At 41.9% G+C, this 22,478-nt stretch overlaps 1 protein-coding gene across 12 annotated transcripts in view; it reads right to left on the reverse strand.

Annotated features, from left to right (window-relative positions):
• THRB (thyroid hormone receptor beta) overlaps positions 1–22,478 on the reverse strand; it is a 367,645-nt gene that overhangs the window by 94,399 nt on the left and 250,768 nt on the right. For all 12 annotated transcript variants that reach the window (XM_038002320.2, XM_038002325.2, XM_038002326.2 and 9 more), the window contains one exon: positions 10,735–10,798. In XM_038002320.2, coding sequence (XP_037858248.1) covers positions 10,735–10,756 — 22 coding nt within the window. In that variant the 5' untranslated portion in view covers positions 10,757–10,798. The remainder of the gene's footprint in view (positions 1–10,734; positions 10,799–22,478) is intronic.

The following is a 22,478-nucleotide window of genomic DNA, read 5'->3' on the forward strand; positions in this document are numbered from 1 at the left end:
TTACAGGCTTGAGCCACCGCGCCCGGCCTTTTTTTTTTTTTTTTTTTTTTATAAAAAGAAAAGTCCTTAGCTGTACGGAAAATTAGAAAATTCTAGCGAGGGTGCTAAATTTGAATGTGACACTGGTGAGAAGACATGAATTATGGGAATGGGCTAAGCAAAGCTATAGACATTTAAGCTTAGCTGCAAAACAAACTTCTTAAAAAAGTACAAACACTCATTTACATCTGTTTTTTTTTCCATTGTAGGATCATAATTCTGTTGGCTGTTTTGTCCACAATAAATTAAGTTGGCGAGTATCTACTATGTGCCAGGTACTCCCTCATGATGGCTGTTGTATGTTGTGTCCCAGTGCTCCAGACTCTATGTTAAGTGATTTATATAAATCTTACGTCCTCACCACAATCCTTTGAGAAAAGTTCAGCATTTTCAGCGTTGGGATTTTTAAGATTTTCCCATGTGAATTAAGCATGTAGATCAGGCAGAGAACAATAACCGTATGGGGACTGCTCACTAGAGTGCTACATTCTCTTCAGACCCCAAAATGGAAGTCCTTTCATTTATTTAAAAAATTAAAAATAATAAGTAAATAAATACCTCCCCCCATAACTAAAAGCACCGCACATCTAAAAACAATACATTAAAGCAGCACAGAATAGAATTCCAAGCTTAGGCATGGTGGCTGATGCCTGTAATTCCAGTATTTTGAGAGGCCAAGGTGGGCAGATTGCTTGAGCCCAGGAGTTTAAGACCAGCGTGGTCAACATGGTGAGACCCTGTCTCTGCAAAAAATAATAAAAAAAAAATTTAGCTGAGTGTGGTGGTGTGTGCCAGTGGTTCCAGCTACTCACAAGGCTAAGGTGGGAGGATGAACTGAGCTTGGGAGGTCTCCTTGGGAGGAGGAGGCTCACTATCTCCATGGCAGTGAGCCGTGATCACACCACTGCACTCAAGCCTGGGTGACAGAGCATGAGACCCTGTCTCAAAAAAAACAAAAACAAAAACAAAAAAAAATAGGATTCTAAGCTCGATGCCTATAAAATCATTTGTGGGACAGAGAAACAAGTTTCCTCATGACTGTTCCATTTCTTGAATGACAAATGCTGGCCTTGGAGTGCAGGCCCAAAGGACTGTGTGATCATTTGAGCTGGAGAGTTTGCTGTTCCGATGAGTCATTTGGATAAGTGAAGATGCTGATGTTCACTGGTCCAATGCATGGTTTCAGGAACCATGAGTCTGTCATTTGTGGGCAAAAGTAACAATAGACACCTACACTGTCATCAGGAGTAGAGCATCACTAATTACATTTCAATTTGCCCACCCTAGGTCAGGTTAGGCCTAGATTAAAGGGTAATATTTTAGATTTCTTTTCTAGGTACTCAGATGGCCAAACTAACATTTTCTGGGGATGGGGGGGGAACCCTCTACATCAGTGATTCTCAAACTTCTGTGTGCATCAGAATCGCCTGGAGAGCTGAGTAAGCACAACAAAAGCCAAGGCACTTGTCACTAGGTAAGATGGTTGGCTAGAACTTTTTTTCCTTTTAAACTAAATTTCCCAGTGATTCTGATCCCACCACCAAGTTTGAGAACAACAGCTCTTTTCTTAACACCAGATGCATAGTAGAATCACTCGAGTTAAAAAAAACAAACCTACCAGAGGTTTCACCTTAGAACGATTTATTGGAATCTCTAGGGGTGGGGCACAGACACTGGTATTTTTTAACAGATCCCCCCAGTTGACCTGTAATAGGCAGCAGAGTTGAGAACCACTGTGTCCCACTGGGTTGTACTTTAGAATTACCTGGACAGTTTTAAAAGAATGCTGAGTCTTGGGCCCCCACCTGGGGATTACTATTAAACTGGTCTAGGATGGCATGGACATCAGGACTTTAAAAAGCTCCCAGAGTGGCCAGGTGTGGTGGCCCATGCCTATAGTCCCAGCACTTTGGGAGGCTGAGGGGGATGGGTCAGTTGAGCCCAGGGGTTCGAGACAAGCCTGGGCAACATGGCAAGACCCCATCTCTACAAAAAATATAAAAATTAGCTGGGTGTAGTGGTGAGTTCCTCTAATCCCAGCTACTCTGGAGGCTGAGATGGGAGAATCACATGAGCCTGGAAGGTGGAGGTTGCAGTGAGCCAAGATCATGCTGCCACACTCCAGCCTGGGCCACAGAGTGAGACCCTATCTCAAAAAGAAAGCTCCCAGAGGGATTCTAATACGCAGCCAAGTTTGAGCAGGACAAAGTTAGGTCCTCTTCCAAAGAGAGGGATCAAATATCTGGTCACCTGGCTGTCATTTTGGAAACTGAAGTTGTTCTAGAAGCAATTGTCTGAATCTCTAGGAGTTTTGAGGCAGGTTTTTGCTAATCTGACTAAATTTGCTGAGATTTTATTAATTTGGTCTGAGCTTACTAAAAAGGAGAAGAAGGAATGCTTAATACATCTTCCTTGGAAATGCACCACGATAAAGATAAAGAACTTCAGTCAAGGTTAAAAAAAAAAAAAAAGAAAACAAAAGAAACATAATCACCATTTGAAGTCATTTAACCCACAGTTCCCCAGTCTTTGGGAACTCATGGTCCAAATACTCAACAGTTTGCTGTGGTGGCCCTGGGCAAGACACTTCACCACATTGGCTTCAACCTGCTAATGTGTGAACTATGGCTTAGAGAAAATGACTCAGTTCAGTTATAGTACCAAGACAAGAAAGCATCTGCACTCTGCAGGCTTGGGGAACTGGCGTTCCACACTAGTTTCTTTTTACAACACAGCCAAATTCCAGAGCGAGAATGTCAGCATAGCTAAGACTTGAAAGAAAAGCAAAGATGGATAAAACAAGCGCCTGGGACTTTTCAGATGGCAATGGTGGCAGGTCGTGGTGCCATATAAAAATAACTCTTGGCTCACTGCAAACAAAATAACACCATATAATCATTAGAAACCAAATTCTTGTTGGGAAAATTGTTTTCTTTTTAAGGGATTTGCACCTATATACATGCAACTGCTGTGGACTTTAGTGGCATTTAGGAGAAGAGAGAGAAGGATACATCCCCACATAATGGAACCCTGTTAAGTTACAGTTGTTATTTGTGACTGCTAGGGAAAAAAAATCAGGTAGAGATGTGCTGGGCAGCACTTGGTTACAGCAGGGCTTGCAGGAGACTGAGATGAGTTTATCAGAATGGTGATGGTGGGGATAATGGGGATGATGATGTGGGGGGCAATAATCGTAGTGGAGGTTGGTGTGATGGTGATTGTGGTGGCGGTGGGAGTGGAGGTGGAATGGGGTTGGGTGTGGCTTGGGATTGGAGTACGAGAAGAAGCCAGCTTTGTAAAGGGTGCCTTCTAGGAAGAATACAGGAGTTGCTGAGAAAGAATTTTTTTTTCACTCTTCTGCTTCCATCTTCTCCTCTCTGTAAAGTCTTGTCCTTTTGACATTTCAACTTCCTGATTACCTAGCTGCAGCTCAAATTTGGAAACTGAAGTTGTTCTAGAAGTAATTGTTTAAGAGTTGCTGGGAGATTTGAGGGAAGGTTTTCGCTAGTCTGACTGGATTTGGTGAGATTTTGTTAATCTGGTCTCTTTCAGAAGTTCCCTACTTTTCTGTCGTAAGTTTCTCTTCCAAGAGAAGTTCAGGAAGTTAAAGTGGAGGGATGAGGACAGAAACAGTCAGAACACAGGAGGACCAGTCCTTCTTCAGGTAGCCTACAGGGCATCTTTTACCCAGCCACACCGCATGAAGAGTTACCGTTCCTTCTGTTTCATGAGGAAAAAAGGAGCATTTGCTCTTCTTTTAAAGAAAAAGGTGATGTGTTAGCAGTACAGAAATTCTTCCTGGTGGTCTTTTGATTTGCCCCTTATTATGGTAGAAACTGGAGAAACTCGTGAACTGAGGTGCTGGTCTCCTCTCTTCCCTAGTCTGGATGGATGCCGAGGAGTGATTTTCTCTTCTACCAATTTATGTGTGACAGAAGTAAGATGACAAATATTTATGGTTTTCCCTTCCTTTGCTTTCCGAGGTAAGCGGGGTCCCAAGGAAGATCTGTTTATTTTGCTGAGTGGGGTTTTAAAAGGAAATACGTATCGAGGAAGTGGAGAGAAGAGGCTCACAATCTTGAAGGTGGAGGCAGTAGTGGGGAGAAGAGGGAGGGGAGAGGAGGGTCCAGATTTCTGACTGCAGTGGGGAGGGGAGGCAGTGTGTACGGCAGACTCATCATTGTTTTAGCCTCTGGGGAGAGAGGGAGAAGACGATGTGAGGTTTCAGCAGTTCCTGTGAAGCATGGATCTGTGGGAGAGACGTCTGAGCATGAATTTAAAGACTTTCAGTGTGATGTGTGTAATGGCCTCCCTTCTGCCCTCAAGGAATTTGGGGGAAGACGGATGCTTCCTTTCTAGCCTACTGACAGTGAGATTTTTATTTATTTTAGAAGTGACAGCATGCAGAGCGAGGAGCAAAAAGGCCCTCATCACATTGTGTGGTTAAATACCCAAGAAATAAAATCAAAGCTTAGCCAACAGTAGAGCTAGCTATTTGGGCTATTTTTCTTTCTGCCAAACTATTCATGGCAACATTCGTAATGTGTATAGATGGCTGTATGGAATCCAAGGCCACGTTTTATTTTTGATCACATCTGGGGAGACAGGAATTCAGGAGAAAGTGCAATAAACCTCCAGATTTCCCTTCAGAATGGCTATGCCAGGAGTGTGTCCATGTATCTAAAGCCTCCCAGCTCTATAGCACTGTGGGAAGGGGAGCCGAGGGTCGTGTTGGCACTCTGCATTGCTGCTCTCCTTTGGCTTCTGTTATTAGTTCATCTACACCTGTAACCAGCCCAAAGGCCTGGCGATTGGCTGTTCTGACTTTGGGAGAAGGGACAGAAGGACCTCCACCAATCAGGTTCGCCCTCCCTTGCCTCAGAGGCTCACCACTTTGTGTATTTGGTGCACAAAGGTAAGAATGCAAGAGTTAAAGGTAAGTATGAGAGAGAAAAATCTTCAACCTTCAGCAAGTCATTCCTGCATCTAATGAAAAAGAACTACATGTTGAAATAAAAGTGCTAACACATTCCAAAGAGCCCATTGAGGTCTGTCCCTCAGTACTCATCAGAAGATATTACTAAGCTTGACAACAAAGAAATAAATCATAAATAGTACCTCAGTAGAACTCACTATATATAAATAAAAACTTTCGTATGTCCAAAAATGCTATGGAACCATATTTACAGCTTATTTGTAAATGGTTTGAAATAAAAATTAGATAGAGATAGAGAAAGAAGATTAAAGCAAATGTGATAAAATGTTAACATTTTAAGACTTAGGGTAAAAGATGGCTTGGAATTCTTTGTATTAATTTTGCAACTTTCCTGTAAGTATAAAATTATTTCAAAGGAAGAAAAATTTAAAAAGGTTAAATATTGCCATAAACAAAAAGAAGAGATATGTACTAAATTGAGAAAAATATATACACTGTTTATGATAGAAAAGGAATTAATTCCCTAATATCTAAATCATTAAGAAAAAGACAAATACCACAACAGAAAAGTTAAACAAACAGCTTACATTATAAAAGGTGAAGTTTGAGTCACCAATCAATGTGTATGTGTGTGGGCGGGGGGAGGTATACAGTCAAATTTATAATCAAGAAGAAAAATATAAAGTTTTGAAAGGCTTGATACAATTTTGCCTAATAAATTCCCTCCTCAAAAACAAACAAATAGGCTAACTGTACTGAAAATTTCTACATTTGGAGGGTGTATCCTTAAACGGAGGCTGAACTGCTGTTGGATGTCTCAATTGGTCCAATAATCTGGCTAAAATTTGAAAACAGAAAAAGTTTTTAAAGCCGTTCAGTCCCTTTGACCCATCATTTCTTTTAATATAGTAGAGTTTATCCTGAGGAAATTATCAGAAAGATGCAAAATTATGTACAAGGCAGTTCGTTATATATTCATCATGTCAATATATATGTAATAAATATGTATTCATCGTATATTATTTATAACAATATTATGTTAATAGCCTAACAATCAGGGACTATATCACTATATGATGAATTACTAAGTGGCCATGAACAAAATCCTTTTGAGGAAGCGTGTTTATTGACAACAGGAAACGTTAACAATATGTACACTGTTAACACTAGTTATTTTTGAATGGTGTCATTATTTTGCAGTCAGTAACCTTTTGAAACCATGGAGAGCCATTCTACATAGGTTGTAGGACATATGCACCACTGTGACTATTTCTGAAGGAAGAAATGGCCATTAAGAAGCAGTTGAAAAAACCTAAGGGACACCTGAAGGTCTACCTTTGAAAAATGGCATGGGCTTCACAATTTCACCTTTGAGAAATGGCACGGGCTTCACAATAAAATGCCGAGTTTTCCCAACTTAAATGTTTTGTCTGACTCTGAAAAACTTGTTCAGCAGGACAGTCTCAAAACACAAAATGCATTGCCTCAGCATTCACTTTTTCTTTATACTCAACCATCAGTGTATGTATGCCTTGCTTTATGAACATGTGATTTATAAATATTCAGATTTTAGAAGTGGAAGGGGAACTAGGGATGAACTGCTTTCACGTTCTCATTTAATAGGTAAGGGATTCAAGATCTAGGGAGATGAAGTGACTTGCTTAGTTAACTTAGCAAAAGAAGACTCTAACTTTGATATTTAACATTTAGCATATTCACATCTTAGCATAAATTCCCCTATGCTGTTGATCGTGGTTTAATCCAAAATAGAGCTCATATATCCATAACACATAAACAGGTTCTACAATTAATGAGAAAAAGGCAAAAACTACAGTGGGCAAATGGACAATAACTATGAACAAGGAAGTTACAGATGCAGAAATGTGAGTGGCGAATAAATGTGTGAAAAATGCCCAACCTCAGTAGTAATAAGGGAAATTTTAAAAAACTCGTGTTGTTCTCAATTTTGCTTAACAAATGAGCCCCTCCCAAAGCAAGCTCACAAGAAACAGTACAAAGATCACATGGCGGAAAATATTGGGGTAACATCTGAAAGCTCCCATCTATCTTGGCACATATCCCTTCCCTGCTACTGAGGGATACTCAAGAATAATGCCTTGACAAAGAAAATACCTTCCCACAGGAGGGAAGTTAAACAAACAAGCAAGTCACAAAGAAGTCCGAGTTAAATAACTGAATGGGTAATATATTATTCACATGAAAGGCGTCATAATAGAGTGACTTTAAATTACTGGAGGCCCAGTTTCAATGAAAACATCAAATACTTTGCCAGCTTTATGCCATATCCTAATTTCATACAGCCAGGTTCAGCGCAAACATAATAGGTCCTTGTTTTTTTGCCTCTTCCAGCACAGTTTGAATTATTGGTTTCCTGTTCAGTCAAGGCCAAAAGCCTCTAACTTTGGTATTTAACATTTTAGCTACTCATATCTTAGAACAAATTTCCCTATGCTGTGGATCATGCTTTTATTCAGAATAGAGCTCATTATATTGTCATCAATGTCAGCAGAATTTCCCTCATATTATCTAGGAAGTCATGCTTAATTCCAGACTGATAAAATACTCTATTAAGGTACTTTCTCACTTCCTTCTTTAAGAATTGTATTTTTTTTTCTTGTTTCTACTGAGGTTGGAAGGAATCGCACTTTTCGATGAACGATTTCATATAGTCCTAATTTCAAATTAGGTGGCGTAAAACAGTGAGAAAATTTTGGCAGAATCTGACTCTACTGTAGCTGATATTAAGTAACCTCAAAAAATAAACAATTATTCATTCGAGTTAGTGCAAAGTACATAAATTTAATAAGCACTGTGGTTGAAAGAACCTACAAAAACATGCCTCCTTCATCTGAAAATGTTGACCTGTTCTGTTTTAGGAAAATAGATTCAATATTAACTACTGATCATTTAAAAAATGGTTTTCTTTTCATAAGGGTTTAATTGATTTCCTGTGTTGAATAGTAGTAATATTACCTACTATGCTTTTCAAAGGAAAAAATATACATATTTGGCCTTTGAAGTATGCTCCTAGATCAAGCACTTAGTTCTGACAGCTTATAACTTCATTACGGTCTTCCTTTGGGTTTCTTAAAACATGTACCCTAAGCGCACTGCAATCGGAAGAGGGAAAAGAACATTGTTTTATCTCAAACACAAACAAGGGCATTTAAAGTAACGATTCTCTCATCTGAGCCCACTAACATAAACTGTACATACATATATACACACACACACACACACACACACATATACTTCAGATACATGTATATGTGTCTGGAGTATGTTTCTTTTGAAAACAGAGCTACAATTAGTTTCTCCACTATGAAGCAAATGCTGGAAGTGAAAACTCCCTCCTCCACTAGGAGGCAGCTGGGGTTCTGGCTCAGTCTGCGAGGAAAGCATCCCAGCTTCCACAAGACGGGCTGAAAAGCTGGCTTATCCTAGAGTTGTCTGCGAGTGGGCCTAGATTCCTAGCTCAGCTCTCAAGCTCACTCAGCCTTGGGGGTTCTGCTCAGTAATGAGATGGTTTGCCCCTAGAAGGGAACTGCCCGGACCACCCTGGACTCTAGAACAAGGGTCCACAAACTATGGGCCAAAGCTGACCTGCTGCCAGTTTTATACATTTCTAGTAAACCACAGCCAAGCCTATTTATTTATATATAATCTATGGCTTTTCATGCTACAATGGCAGAATTGAGTAATTATGGCAGACACTGTATGGGCTACAGAGCCAGAAATATTTATTCACTGGCCCTTTACAACAACAACAAAAATTGCCAGAGGGGCTGATCCAGAGGGGCGAGAATGAATGGTCACTCTGCCTAGATGAACTGCGCTGTACCTAGAACTAATCCCCACAGCAGGCGAAGACCATTTTATTACCTACTTTTATACCATGTTTTGCCATTTCATATGTCTTGGGGTATGTTCTTTGAGTCTAAATCTTTGGACACTTTTTCAGGTGGGCAAATTATCATGGAGTAGAGAGCCATCCTTATAGCACCTGCTCTCACACTGTCCTTTATCAGAAAGGAATACTGTCCCTCCAGTTTGCAGCGTGGCTACCTGCTGTCTGGTATCTGTGTGCTCACACCTGTGTGTGCTTGCAAAGACTTAGGCCATCACTCCTTCTGACTGCGATTCCCATTCATCTCAACAGAAACATTGAGGCTGTAGCTAAGGTTGAATGTGTTTGTTTATGACATAAGGAGTGCGATTTTAGTGGCGGAGAATTTGACCTAGCTGGCAGTGGAATAGATGTTGGAGTAGGTGCATTTTGGTGCCTGTTGATGTGAAATAAGATATGTGATTCTAGTGCCCTCACCTCCTACAGGCATGAATCATTGTGGTTTGCCCAGGCACCCCATCTTTTTGCTGTATCAGGAGCTCCAGTATGGGTGGGTAGAGAGGCTGGGCAAAGATGCTGGGAGAGATAAAGTTTATGGTCTTTGGGAGGCTTCAAAACTTTCAGAAAGCTGAATGGCAACTTCCAGTTGCTTCAGTTTCTCAGGTCTACTGGATAATAAGTTCTTGGAGCAATCCATCCTGCATGTTTAGTTCATCACTGGGTGATGACATGAATAGATACCCAAAGGTTAGGCTGCATCCTCGACACACAGAGGTCTATGGGGACCTGCCCTGCTGCCATGGTAACAAAAAGGACAGCGGTGGGCTTGCTGCTAGGCTGGAAGGTATGTAGCTGAGGTCATAAACTGACAGCTCATGGCTTGATTCTAGTTAGCAGACATATCTTGGCTGAGCCATACGTCTCTAAGATTTTTATAAGTTATTTGCTAACATCTAACATTTAGGATATTTCATTTAAAATCTGAATTTCCAACTTCTCTTGCAAATTTGAAATCTGTGAACACATGGGGCTTCATTCCTTCTTGTCAGTGATTGCTTAGAGTGGGAGATGGCTTCCTTTTAGAGAGAACTAGAGTTCTCCAGCTTTGTTTTTCCTTTCACCCAACCTTTGCCATCACTGGTGTTATCGGCCTGTTCCCTCGCACCTTTGAGTGTACAACCATCGCTCTATAAATTGCACAAAGAATTTGCACTATTGCAACTTTGTATTCCTCTAAGATCATTCTGTCTCTCCTTTGACCCTTGCTAAGAGTTTTATAACTGACTTATACCTTACATGACCTAATCATATTCCATTCTGACTCTACTGCTGAATGGAATAAACAGCCAACTTTTGAAAATATACACTTTCTGTGGTCACAAAGTATGTAGAGCCATTTATTATATTAATTGGAATGACTGTAAGAAGTAAACATACACTCTGTGCAGTGGCTCACTGTAAATCCAAGCACTTTGGGAGGCTGAGGTGGGAGGATCCCTTGAGCCCTGGGAGGCTGGGGCTGCAGTAAGCCATGAGTGCACCACTGCACTCCAGCCTGGGTGTCAGAGCAAGACCCTGTCTCAAAAAAAAAAAAAAAAAAAAAAAAAAGAAAAAGAAAAGACAATAGCAAACAGCGTTCAATGGCTAAAGGATGGCTAAAAATTGAATAGTCATTTTCTCTCCATCACCTTTCTGGGGAGGATGCATCTTATAACGTCAGAAGAACATGGAAGTACGTTTGTAGGGATGTATTCACAGGATTTAATAACACTTATTGGTTTGGAAATAATGGTTGCTGAAACTCGCAAGTTAATCTTTAAGAACCTATAATTTCACTTTAGGTGGAACAAAAATGAAGACAACAAAGAAAATGTTAAAAAAAAAAAGATACCTGTCATACTGTTGGGAGTCATAGGTTAGTAATCATTCTGGATCCCTTTTTTCACTGACATCTCCTACAAAGAAAAAATACAAAAAAAATCACAGATTACAATCTGCATTTTCCATAATGGTTTTGTTCCAAACAGTATCATATGCATTAATTACCTTGAAGCAATATTTGTTACTCTCAACTCAGAACTGGGGACATTGAAGCATAGGTGGGCTATGTGATATGTGTAAACTTGTAAGACCTCTTAATTTTCATCTCAGGGTTCCTTCTATAAACAAGTTTTAAAAATAAATTTTTTTTTAAGGTCAAATTTTTCCATCTCAGCTTTTTAAGAAAGCTACTAGCCCACTGATTTGCTGTTTATCCCAAGAGTGGCTAAGATGTATGAGCATCTCTAATCTAGATCTTGCTTCTCCAGGTGTGGTCTGTGGGCCAGCAGTCTCGGGATTGCCTGAGAGCTTGTGAGAAATAGAAAATTTGGGCACTCTCTTAGTCAGAATCTGCATTTAGACAAGACCCCCAGGTGATTCATGTGCACTTTAAAGTCATAGACACACTGCCCGAGAGAACTGAATCCATATTCTCATCTGCCCATTTATGACTTGTCCTCATCAGAACTGAACTCCCCTGCTCAACACTACCTTAATGATATCCAAGAGCAACAGAGAGACTTGGCCCTCAGGCTGGGGATGGAGGCCTGGTGTGTGTCAGTGACCAGAGGTGCCCTGACCCAGGGAAGAATGCCAAGGAAGGCCGCACACAGACGGATGACACAGATGGACACTGGCCGGTGATGAACCTGGGTCACAGCCCTTCAGCATATTGCTGGAGACAGATTAGGATTAGGTTTCTTTTTCTGGAGTGTGTTCTGTGGCCAGTGGTAGATGGTGGTAGCACGTTGGCTTAGGAATAGCACTGAAGCCTGAGGTATGGGCTTGAGGTCCAACGTTGTAATATACTACCAGCTGTAGGATCAGAAGTAATTTCAAAGCACTGGAAACATGATTTCTCCAGTGTAAGATGAGGAACTGATACTTGTTCTGCTTATTTCACAAGGCTGGTATTTCTGAGGTTTGAAGATGATGTGAGTGGAAGTGCTGGGTAATCTATAGTGCACTGTGCACATGAAAGGGAGGAACAATCTTGTTAAATAACTGGTTGGAGAAGAAGAAGGAGGAGGCAGAGGGAGTGTGTGGATTATGTTTTCAACACAGATTTATACATAGCCATTCATGCTCTGTCTCCACATCTAATGCTGCAGCAATGACTTCAAACCTCGATCATACTTCTTGTCCCATTCTGTGGAAATTACATGTTTACATGGCTGCCTTTCCCACCAACTGTAATCTCTTTATGGCAGAGACTGCCTTTCTCATGTTTATATCTTCTACACTGAGCAGAATGTCAGATACATAACAGGTACACAACAATATGTGTTGAACAACTAAATAAAATAAGATGAACGAAGTTGACATAGCAAAGTGTAAGCTGCCAAATTGGCATCTGATGCAGGGGATGAGTATTCACTGCTAGGAAAATGCATTCTTGCCTCTGATTAGCTCGTCAAGGATCTCTACCACAAGCCCTTTGTCCCATCCTTATTCACCTGTCCAGCAGCGTTTTGAGTGAGAGGCACTAGGTTCTGAGATGCCTTAGGTGAGAGCACAGGTCGTATCTACAGCATTGCGGGTCCTGACTCTGTTTGTTGCTCCTCTTAGAAACTGCGCTGCCATTAACCTCCCCCTCCCAACCCACAGAAGTTGCCACGTTTTCACGTGCTACCACTCCTGAATATTCTAAAGAGGTGGAGGAACTTGGCTTGGACTGTGCCCCACCATAGTGCCCCACCTCTGGCCAAACTGGCTCAAGACGTGAAGTGGACTAATAAGATGATTTTTCAGGATGAAAGAAAGGGAGGGAGTGAGGGAGAGACAAAGAAATTTTATCTAGTTCCTCTCTAGGGACAGAATTTATCAGAAGTTAAAACTCTAAAACTGAGACCATATGTCTCAGCCACCTGGAAAAAGTCCATTTGAAGGTGACAGAGAGGATCCATCTGACATTCACAGAGAGACTGAAGTGGAAGGAGAAAGCTGTGGTGCCTCTCAGCTCTTCCTGAGGCCCAGCCGTGTCCTCTTCTGCCCCTCCAGGGATTTGGCTACTCAGTCCTTCTTTGGATGCTCTCAGTAAAATATTACCCTTTTTACAATAAGCTGGTTTGACTTAGGTTTCTGTCACTTGCAACCAAAAGAATCCTGACTGATAATATTAAGATACAACATTAATACAAATGTGTCAGCATAGTTTTGTATGCTTTTTATTGTCTAGAAGGCAAAGCTATAAAATCCCAGTTATGTCCTTATGATATCATCAGTTAAAAATATCTTCATTTTCAAAATTCCAATTGAAAAGGCATATGAACTACAGGCAATTATTGTGTGTGGGGCAGAAAGCATCTAGGAACAGGGAAAAAAATCTTAATTCTTATTGAGACTTTAAAAAGTATTATCACCACAAAATTTGGTACTAATGTTTTCTTTTTAGTACTATTTTCCTTCAACCATAGTACAATTTAGTACTTTAGTATTTTAGTGTTACTATTACTATATAACAGAAATAGTATTACTAATAATATTAATAGTATGCTAGTGTTACTTTTACTGTAGTATTTTGGTATTATTTAGTATTTAGTAGTATTTACTACCATTTTCCTTCAGTGAGCTCTAGAATTTTCAATGTAATTCCAGTAAAGCTTCTAACAATCCCTCAGAGAAGGCAGGTGTCCCTTGGCCTCCCTTCCTGGTCTTCTATCCTATGTGGTGAGTGTTGGTAAAGTGCTCTGTACTGAGGAGGGGAATCCCAAGATGGTCCTTTCCACAGCCATGGCAGAGGCCTGGAGCTCACCAGCAAATCATGGGATCAAAGGAGAAAACAAAGTCCAAAAGAACTTAAAAGTAAAGCAAGCTGAGTTTCTTTGCTTGCCAGGAAGGAAACAAGCACAGCAAAGGGCTTTGTAGGTCAGGGAGGAGGAAGGGTCAAGGACTTGATGGGTTAGAACGGGGTGGCTATGCTAATGAAGGATTGATACCTAGCACCTGTGTGTCATTCATTAAAACATGCCCTATTTCTCTCTGGTCAGGGAAGTGTTTTCAATTAGATCCAGCGCGGGTCGGTGTACCACGGCCCTTCAAAATCGATGGTCCTTCAACCACTTCAACAGTTCAGCACCAGGGGAAGGGAAACGCCATTCCATTTAGTCTTCTAGGCAAGTGCTACCCAAGTGGAGAATATTCCTTTGACATGGGTCATTCATTTGTTTGGTTATCGCGAGGCCTTGGTTGAGGCTACTCTGTTCAGGCAATGCCCTAGGTTTTGTTCAAAGACAACACTGTGGCCTGTCCACAAGCAGCTTCTAAACTAACAGAGGGAGAGAATTGCACCAAATAAGTGCAAACATGTATAAAGGTTTCACCCTACATGTCTCTTCAGAGTGGACTGGGGCCATGAGAGAAGGTAAGGTTATTTCTACTTGGGCTTATTTGGGGAGGATTTTGAGTGGAGGTGACCCCAGGCCTTTAGGCCCTTCTTTTAAATAGACCTCTCCCCAGGTTATGATTTAACTCTTTGTTCTCATCCTCGTGCTCCTAAGACCCATGGACTACTCTGAAAGGAATGAGCTTCATACAGAAAAACTGGGTGGTGCCTTTACATTACGCAGGTTTTAAGCAGGGGTGTGATGTGACCCAATGTGCGTTTTTAAAGCTTTACAGCAGCTCATGGGTGGAGAGCAGACTGGTCAGGCCATGGGAGGTCCAGAAGAGAGAAAAAGGGGCTGGAGTTTGAGTGGAGGTGGTGGAGATGGTGAGAGGGCTAGGTGTTTAAGTGACATTTAGGAGGTAGAAACAAGACTTGTGAAGAATGTGATATGAGCATTTAACACTGGGATAAACACCACGGATGCAGATAGGTTAAGATTGGAGGCTGTCTGCCCTCAAGGAATTTACAATCCATTTTATAAGCTGGTTGGGAAGGAACAGCTAAAAATAAAAGTCACAGATGCCATGTGCCAAGGGGTGGTGCTGAGAATCATGCAGGTGGAGCCTTCCTCTGCCAGTTCTACCCGTTCTCAGCCCAGTGCTGTGTCCCTTAAATAAAGCTCATTCCACTCACTGGAAGAGTAGAAAAGCAGGCATTCACCTCTCAAACACATAAAATGTGTTTGTATTTTAAAAATACAAATGATGGTAAAGTTATTATTGAATCCTCTGAAACTGAAAAGTAAATGGAATTATTATCAACACTTAGTAAATAGGTCCAGGGACTTTGGAAGGCCTTGGGCTCCATGCCACACTGTGAACTGTGGCTGCTGCTAATTACTCTAACAGCATCTTGGGCGGCATGGACAGAAATCTAGCCTGTAGCTGGGCACTGTGGTATGCACTTGATACTCTTAGCTACTTGGGAGGCCAAGGTGGGAAGATTGCTTGAGCCTAGGAGTTTGACACCAGCCTGGGCAACATAGTGAGACCTTGTCTCAAAAAAAAAGGAAAGAAAGAAAGAAAAGATAAAAAGAAGGAAGAAAGAAAGACAAAGAAAAAGAAAGAAAGAAGAAAGAAAGAAAGAAAGAAAGAAAGAAAGAAAGAAAGAAAGAAAGAAAGAAAGAAAGAAAGAAAGAAAGAAAGAAAGAAAGAGCGAGCCTGTAGGACATTGGTCAGATCACATGTGGGCTGCTACATTTTAAGAGGGATGTCTCATGTACAATATCCTGGCCAATGGAAAACATATCTTAAGGAAACATTGAAGGAAACCTAGAAAAGGGAAGAGTCACATGAGGGGTAGAGAGTGGTCTTCAAATATCTGAGAAGCTGTCACATGGAAGAGAGTGCAGGCATGTTCAGTGGACAGAGGACGGGTGGAGAGATGCTTGGAGACTACTGAGGGGCCTTTCCCTGCCCTACCTGACATCTAAGAAGATACATGTCTCATAGGCTGGGGTGGCCACACAGAAGAACACAGTCTCTTTACCTTGCACTGCTTTTTGCTCTCAGGGCATGTTAAGCCTCTCTTGAGAAGACCTGGGTCTTTAAGCTGCAATAAAGTAGGCGCTGTGTATATGAAATGGCTCCAGGGACAAGCTAAAATCCTGCTCCATGTCCCTCACTCCCTTCAAATTCTCCTTTAAAGCTTCATTCTTTAGCTGAGTGATCTCAGCTATTAGGGAGTGTGCTCTCCTCAAGAAATGTAATGAAAAATTTCATTTCCATTTAATTATATCACTTGCCCCTCCCCTTGAAAAATGGGCAAGTGATTTGGTATATATTTTCAGAGGGTTCACAGATACTTTACAGGTGCAAAATCTACTCACGGCTGCCATATTAAGCTTTGGCTATGGACTTGATCAATCTTAAAATGCAGATCGCTAATGGAAAAGATGTAAGTTGATGTAAATGTGATCTAGTGAATAGAATGAAAAGGAGATACAAGAGCTATTTTTGGTTGGGAGCAAAGAGAAGAGAACCTACAAGCAGTAGATTCCTTTGTGGGTGGAAGATGAGTTTCTAAAAACAAGCCTGGAGGCTGAAGAGGAATCCATCAACCCAAGGATCTGGTATAGGGCTGTCCCATTAACCGCATCAGACACCAACTCAGGCTTTAGATCATTCAAGATGAATTACTCATGGAGCCCACTCCTGCAAGGCTTAGGTGAAGAACCAACCTGTAACTCAGGGACAGAAGAGCTGAACAAGAGGGATAAAAGATGTGTTTGAAGGCACTGAAGAGACTGTGATTAATTACACCTGTATGAGGGAACCCAATGGTGACACTTGAGTTTGGCTTTGGAAAAATGAGCTGGGATTTTTTTCCAGGCAGGGGATGAAAAGCAGGGCTCAGAAGCACCAAAAGAGCAAACGGTATGTGATTGTAGGAGCGGGGCAGGAAGTGACTATGAATGACACTGCAAATGCAGTTTCAGGCCAGATGGTGAATGGTCTTGAAAGAATTGCTGTGGAACTTGGGCTTTATCCTGTGAAAAATGGGGAGCCCTGGAAAGTCTTTAGGCAGTGATCCAGTGTGAGAAAGGCAGCCCTGCTGCAGTGTGGAGGAGGCCTGCTTGGGAGGCTCACCCTTTGGTGACACCTCTTTGAGTGGGATCATTGCTATTAGGTTGATGCAAAAGCAATTGCTGTTTTTGCCATTACTTCTAATTGCTTTTGTTTTTGCACCTACCCAACACTTTCCTGTCTCAGTATTCAAGGTCACAAGGCTAGACCAGTGCCAGAGAGAACACTTGAACTCCTTCTTGTAGAACTCCAGCGCGCTTGCCCTGACCACACACCTTTGTCCCCTTGCGTTTCCTTTCCCTGTATCGAAACTACAGCACTGAAGGGGCATCTGTAAAAATTACTCCATGAAAAATCTTTCCACGTAGACCTGGTGAGTCATTGTTTATCCAACCTGTGCACTGAATCAAAACATGCTTCCCCTCACAGCTCATCATCAACCTTTTCAGAGGAGAGGGGTCTGTGGCCTTTTCAAACTGTCTTCCTTAGTTTTTCTTCTCCGTGGCTGTCTCAGGAGGACGGGTAGCAGAGTATCATGCAGACTGATGTATCAGATGATGAGATGTAACAGGGCTCATTGGTTAATACTTCGGCAGGTGCTTCATGGGCAGCCCAAGGAAGCCACGACTAACTGGGTTGGGGGCTGTGGGTTGGGGAACCTTCATTAGAAATTCTCTTGGTTCATTTTAAAAGGTCAGACCCCTGAGTGTTATGTTATTACATACCCTAGCCTGAGACCATTAAAACTGGGAAGACCTTCAGAGAAGGACACATCCATCTTCTCACCTGGCATTGAGCAAACGTGACTAGATGCAGAATCAGTGGATGCACTGGATTTCCTAAGAAGTTGTTGTGTAAGAGGGGGGCCTAGCTTGGGGATGTGTCTTGAAGTTGTGTTTAGGTAGCAAGCAATTATTTTTATGAAGTTTACTTGGTATTGTGGGGTGCTGGGCATGACTGGAGTTCATGGGATGGGGCTGAGCTCCTTGCCCCACCCTGTCCCCCCTTGAGCCTTCTCACAGCTCTGTCTGTGGCGTCTGGAAGCACAGCTGAATGAATGCAAATGGCTGTCCCCCAGGTGGTCTGCACCCCATGCTAGGAGGGCAGTGAGGCTGTGGATCTCTTAGGGGTAAAAGTGGAGTTTCCCCTTCTTTTCCCCTTTCCCCTCACAGGAGGAGAAGGAGAGCTATACATCAAACCTTTGACCCCGGCATTTGGGAAATATTTTAAAGAACAAGTCCAATCCCAGGTGTGGGGGAAAGGCTCCTGGACTGGGCATCATTCCAGATGGCTTCGGGTCTCCGTTTAGTAGTTTGGGGATCATGGACAAGTTCCTTTAACTCTCCAAGCCTCATTTGTAAAGATAAATCACAATTCCTGCCCTCTCAGGGTTATGCTGAGGACAAAAGGAATTGGAAAATGCCTGTAAATTTAAAAGGAAGACACAAATGTAATGTATTGGGAGACTTCTTTATTGTTAGAGGCATCATTATTATGATCTCCTCATCTCCTGGTCAGCCTCAATCATCCCACAGGCATGGGGAACTGAAGCTCTTGCCTGGTCTAACTTCAAGGCTCCCTGAGGTCATTTAAAGACTCAAGAACAATACAGAGTCCACCTCCCCAGATGCCGTCATCACCAAGATTAAAAGGAGGTGAAATGGCTTCTCCTTCACCGGCCATTCTCCTCTTGCAAGGCTGAATTTTACCTTTTGTGAAAAAATTTTTTCCCTTTCAAGGTTACTTTGCATGTTCATTTAACCTTGTTATGGGGAGTAAGAAAATTTGGACACAGAAATAAATTTGTTCCCAAGTCTACAGCATCCTAAGTGCAGCCCCAGCTGTCCTTCCCCGAGGCCTTTGCATTTTAATATTAAATCTAGGACCCAATGAAGTGAATAAATAATGGTTGAATTTCTCATGATAGGAATCAGTTAAGAACTCAAATAGGAGAACAGAGGCAAGGTGTTTTCAAATCATACCACGCTGTGATCCACCTTTTGTATTCAGTAAAACTAACCCTATTTGGGAATGTAGTATCAAAAAATCAGTAAGAGAAAACATATGAAAAGCTAGTGTAGTTAGACTGGGCATGAGGCTAGAGAGGAACATAAGACTCTGAGTTAGTAAAAATGTGGAAAACTAGTGAAAGCTCTGTCAGTCCCGTAGCCCAGGTATTAATCTGAGTGGGTCACCTCTTGGAGGGGAAGGTAGTCAGAGTCTCTCCACTGGGTGTGGCAGGAGACTCACGCCCCACATAACAGACTTTAGCAAATGACTGTTATGAATGGCAAAGCTATACTTTTCATTTTCAGATTTTCAGGCAGTCTCTGTAAGTGTTTTGCCTTCAGGAAGGGAGATAATTCAACCAGGGTCTGTGATTGAAACTGAGCTTCGTTTGCTGTTGCTGATATTTCTTTCTGTTCTTAGTAAAATAATTCACTTTTACTTCCGCTCCACCCACTCTCTCAATTCAAGTTCAACAGTCTCCTTCTAGAGTTCACTCTACTCTTTATGTTAGTCAACATCCAGGCCAAATCATTGTCCTCTTCTCTCTCTTCCCCTTCGCCTCTCCTTTTCCATCTCTCTCCTAGGCAAAGTCACCATGGCATGTTGCAAAGAGCATCGGCCTCGCCACTTAACTATGGGATACTGAGTCAGGAGTAACCATTCCCAAAATGGGAATAAGGCCGTACATCTCAAAGGGGACGTTGGGTTAAGTGAGACGTGCGCACTTAATCGATGGTAGTATTCTACACGCTTCCCTGCTGGGTTCTGGGGCTACAAGCAGAGTAAAATCTGATTCCCGTGTTGAGGACTAGGGCAGCAGTGGTAGAGGTGGAGTGGGCCTTAAACAAACATAGCCCCCTGCAAATCTAAAAGCATCAACTACATCAATTTATTGTCACATTGAGTGAAACATGGAGCACTTTTAAGCCAAATAAGGTAGTGATATAAAAGTAAAGAAGAAAATAGCCAGTAAAAGTTTTATGAGACCAACCTGAAAGGACCAGCTTGGCCACCTGCTGTTTATAGTGCAGTTTCCTTATGGCTGTCTTTCTCTACAGGTGGCCTATCATCTCTGAACACTCCTGAGAAATGGAAGATGGTCTCTTAAGAGGGCAGCCCAGAGGTAGTTTGAGGAAACGTCTGACAGCAGGAAAACACTTCAACAGATGCCCCTTTGGCCAAAGCATGCTGTTAAAACTGACTTTAGTGACACCTGGTGGAGAGTAGGGTAACTTCTCCCTGCTAAAGAAAGGCTGTGTGTGTGTGTGTGTGTGTGTGTGTGTGTGTGCGCGCGCGCGTGTGTGTGTGATGAACGGACTGGAAACACATTCATCACATCAGGGAAATTAATTCTTAAGGAATGAGGGTACCATGCAAAACCACCAGATGCCAGAATATACAATTGTGGTTAGGTGACTCACTGAGACACATGCATGAAAAACAACAAACAAGAATGTGAAAATAAAACATTAAGACTGCAGCAAATGATTTATTATTGATTTTTTAAAAGAGTTTGATAATGAGTAAGATGGTAACAAGCAATCCACTCCCTCCCGCAACCCTGGATGGCGTCATAAGAAAAGACTCTAGTACCTGATCACTTGATAGTATCATCTGAAATTTAAAAGAAATTTCAATCTTGTCCCAGGGAGACAGTGTCTCTCAGTCTGAGTCAGTGCTCTGCTGCCTCTGGAATCTGCAGTGAGCTCCTTCAGATTTTTATCCCTGGGATAAAAATAATAATCTTCCTAAATGGGGTGTTACGAAGACTGCTGTGCTCCTAAAATTCCCTTGAAGATGAAAATAAAATTATCCTAATAAATATAGTTATAACTGTTCACTACTTCTTCAATGTCAAATGGGGGTCAGGAGACATGGGGCTACATTGCAAAGCTCTTGCAGAAATTGACTTCAGAAACTTTGTCTCCATTCTCACGCATTAGGTTTTTTGTTTTTTGTTTTTTTTTTGAGACAAGAGTCTCGCTGTGTCACCCAGGGTGGAGTGCAGTGGCATGATCTCACCTCACAGAAACCTCTTTCTGGGATGGGTAGATCTGGGTAGGAAGGTTATAAAGGAAAGAAGCTCCTCAAAGATGCTAGTAGTTCTAATTTTCTTTTAGCTTCTCCCCTGCTAACATTTAAATTCAGAATGTGTATTTCCTGCAATGTGATGGCTTGAATGCATGATCCTGCCATGCAGTTATGTGCAGTTGTGTGCACATGCAGAATGTGTGCAGTTAAACTATACTTGGGGGCAGTCATGCTGTAACAGAAATTCCCAACTTTCTCAGTGTATGCCACTCTTAGTGTTTCGGTAATACTTTTTACGGTGACCCTTGGTCAAAAGAAATACTTAAATGCCCTGTTTATGAAGTTATGAGGTCCAAACAGCTTGATACTTAGATTTGCATGGTGTCTGACAGTTGTTTCTGGGTTTCTCTCAAAAATTAAAAACATCCCATTGTATTTCTGTGGGGTTGCTGTGGTACGCAAGGTGCTCCGGTACAGATTTTGGGAACCATGGCTGTAACAGCTTTGAAAATCAGTGAAAAGTCTAAAAGTGTGATTTGCATCTCCTTTCACCCCTCACTCTTTGTGAGACCATGGACACAACACTTCACCTAAAGGTGCCATTTAAAAGTTTCATACAGCCAAGTGAGTCGGCCTGGCTTACCACTGTGGCATGGAGAATATGAGAAAGAGACAGAGTGAAGTCTTAGCAGGATTTAAGGCAGCCCTGGGAATAAATCAGGCTTAGTTATTATTCAGTAGTTTACTGAGCCCACATAGTATGGGGGCTATGACGAAGAACCTAAAAAGTAAAAGAACACAGCCCTTATATCATCTGAGAAGAGGATACAATAGGTCAGATTATCACTGGGAATTACACGGATGCCAACCATAGCTGAGAAGCTGGCTAGATACTGAACACTTCACATTCTTAGGTAAAAATCACACAAATAAGCACAAGATGTTCAACATGTTGGAAGAGTTGTATGAATACCTCAATAGATGAATACATGACCGGTTGCCTGCATTCCAGTTCTGTTCTGCTTCTGACTTACAGGTAGCAAGGAGCTACCTATAGCGTAAGCTAAATTAGTGTCTTTCAAACTTTGGTGAGCATGTGAAGGGCTTGTTAAAACCAACTGCTGGGCTCCATTCCCAGAGTTTCTGATTCAGTTAGTTTGGGGGTGCCTGAGAGTCTGCATTTCTAACAAGTTCCAAGGTGATCTGGACATACTTTCCAGGGCCTACATGTTGAGAACCACCAGCCTGATCCATTTAAGAACATGTTGGAGGAACTAAGGAGCCATCCTGGGAGGCTATACTCACTCAACACATGGCAGGCACCCCCACCTCTCCATCCTGACCAGCACATGGTTAGCCTTCTCTAGAACATTTCCAGCGAACAGCAGCTTACTCTGGCCAGCACATCCAGTTCTGTTGGTGGACTGTGCCCACTAAGGGCCACTTGCATTTTAAATGGGCACAGCTGAATTTGGGACACTCAAGTCCTGTGGCACCAAAATGGCAATGTGACACAATGGGAAGGGGACTGTACCAATTGGGCACTTTTATTTTGTATTTTCCAAAAGATTGGCTTTGCACTCTGCTTACTTGTAAGTATGGGCTCAACCACAAAGGATGCAGAAAGGTGTTCTCAGTTCT

This window comes from Chlorocebus sabaeus, chromosome 15, assembly GCF_047675955.1.
Source record: "Chlorocebus sabaeus isolate Y175 chromosome 15, mChlSab1.0.hap1, whole genome shotgun sequence".
Taxonomy (NCBI): domain Eukaryota; kingdom Metazoa; phylum Chordata; class Mammalia; order Primates; family Cercopithecidae; genus Chlorocebus; species Chlorocebus sabaeus.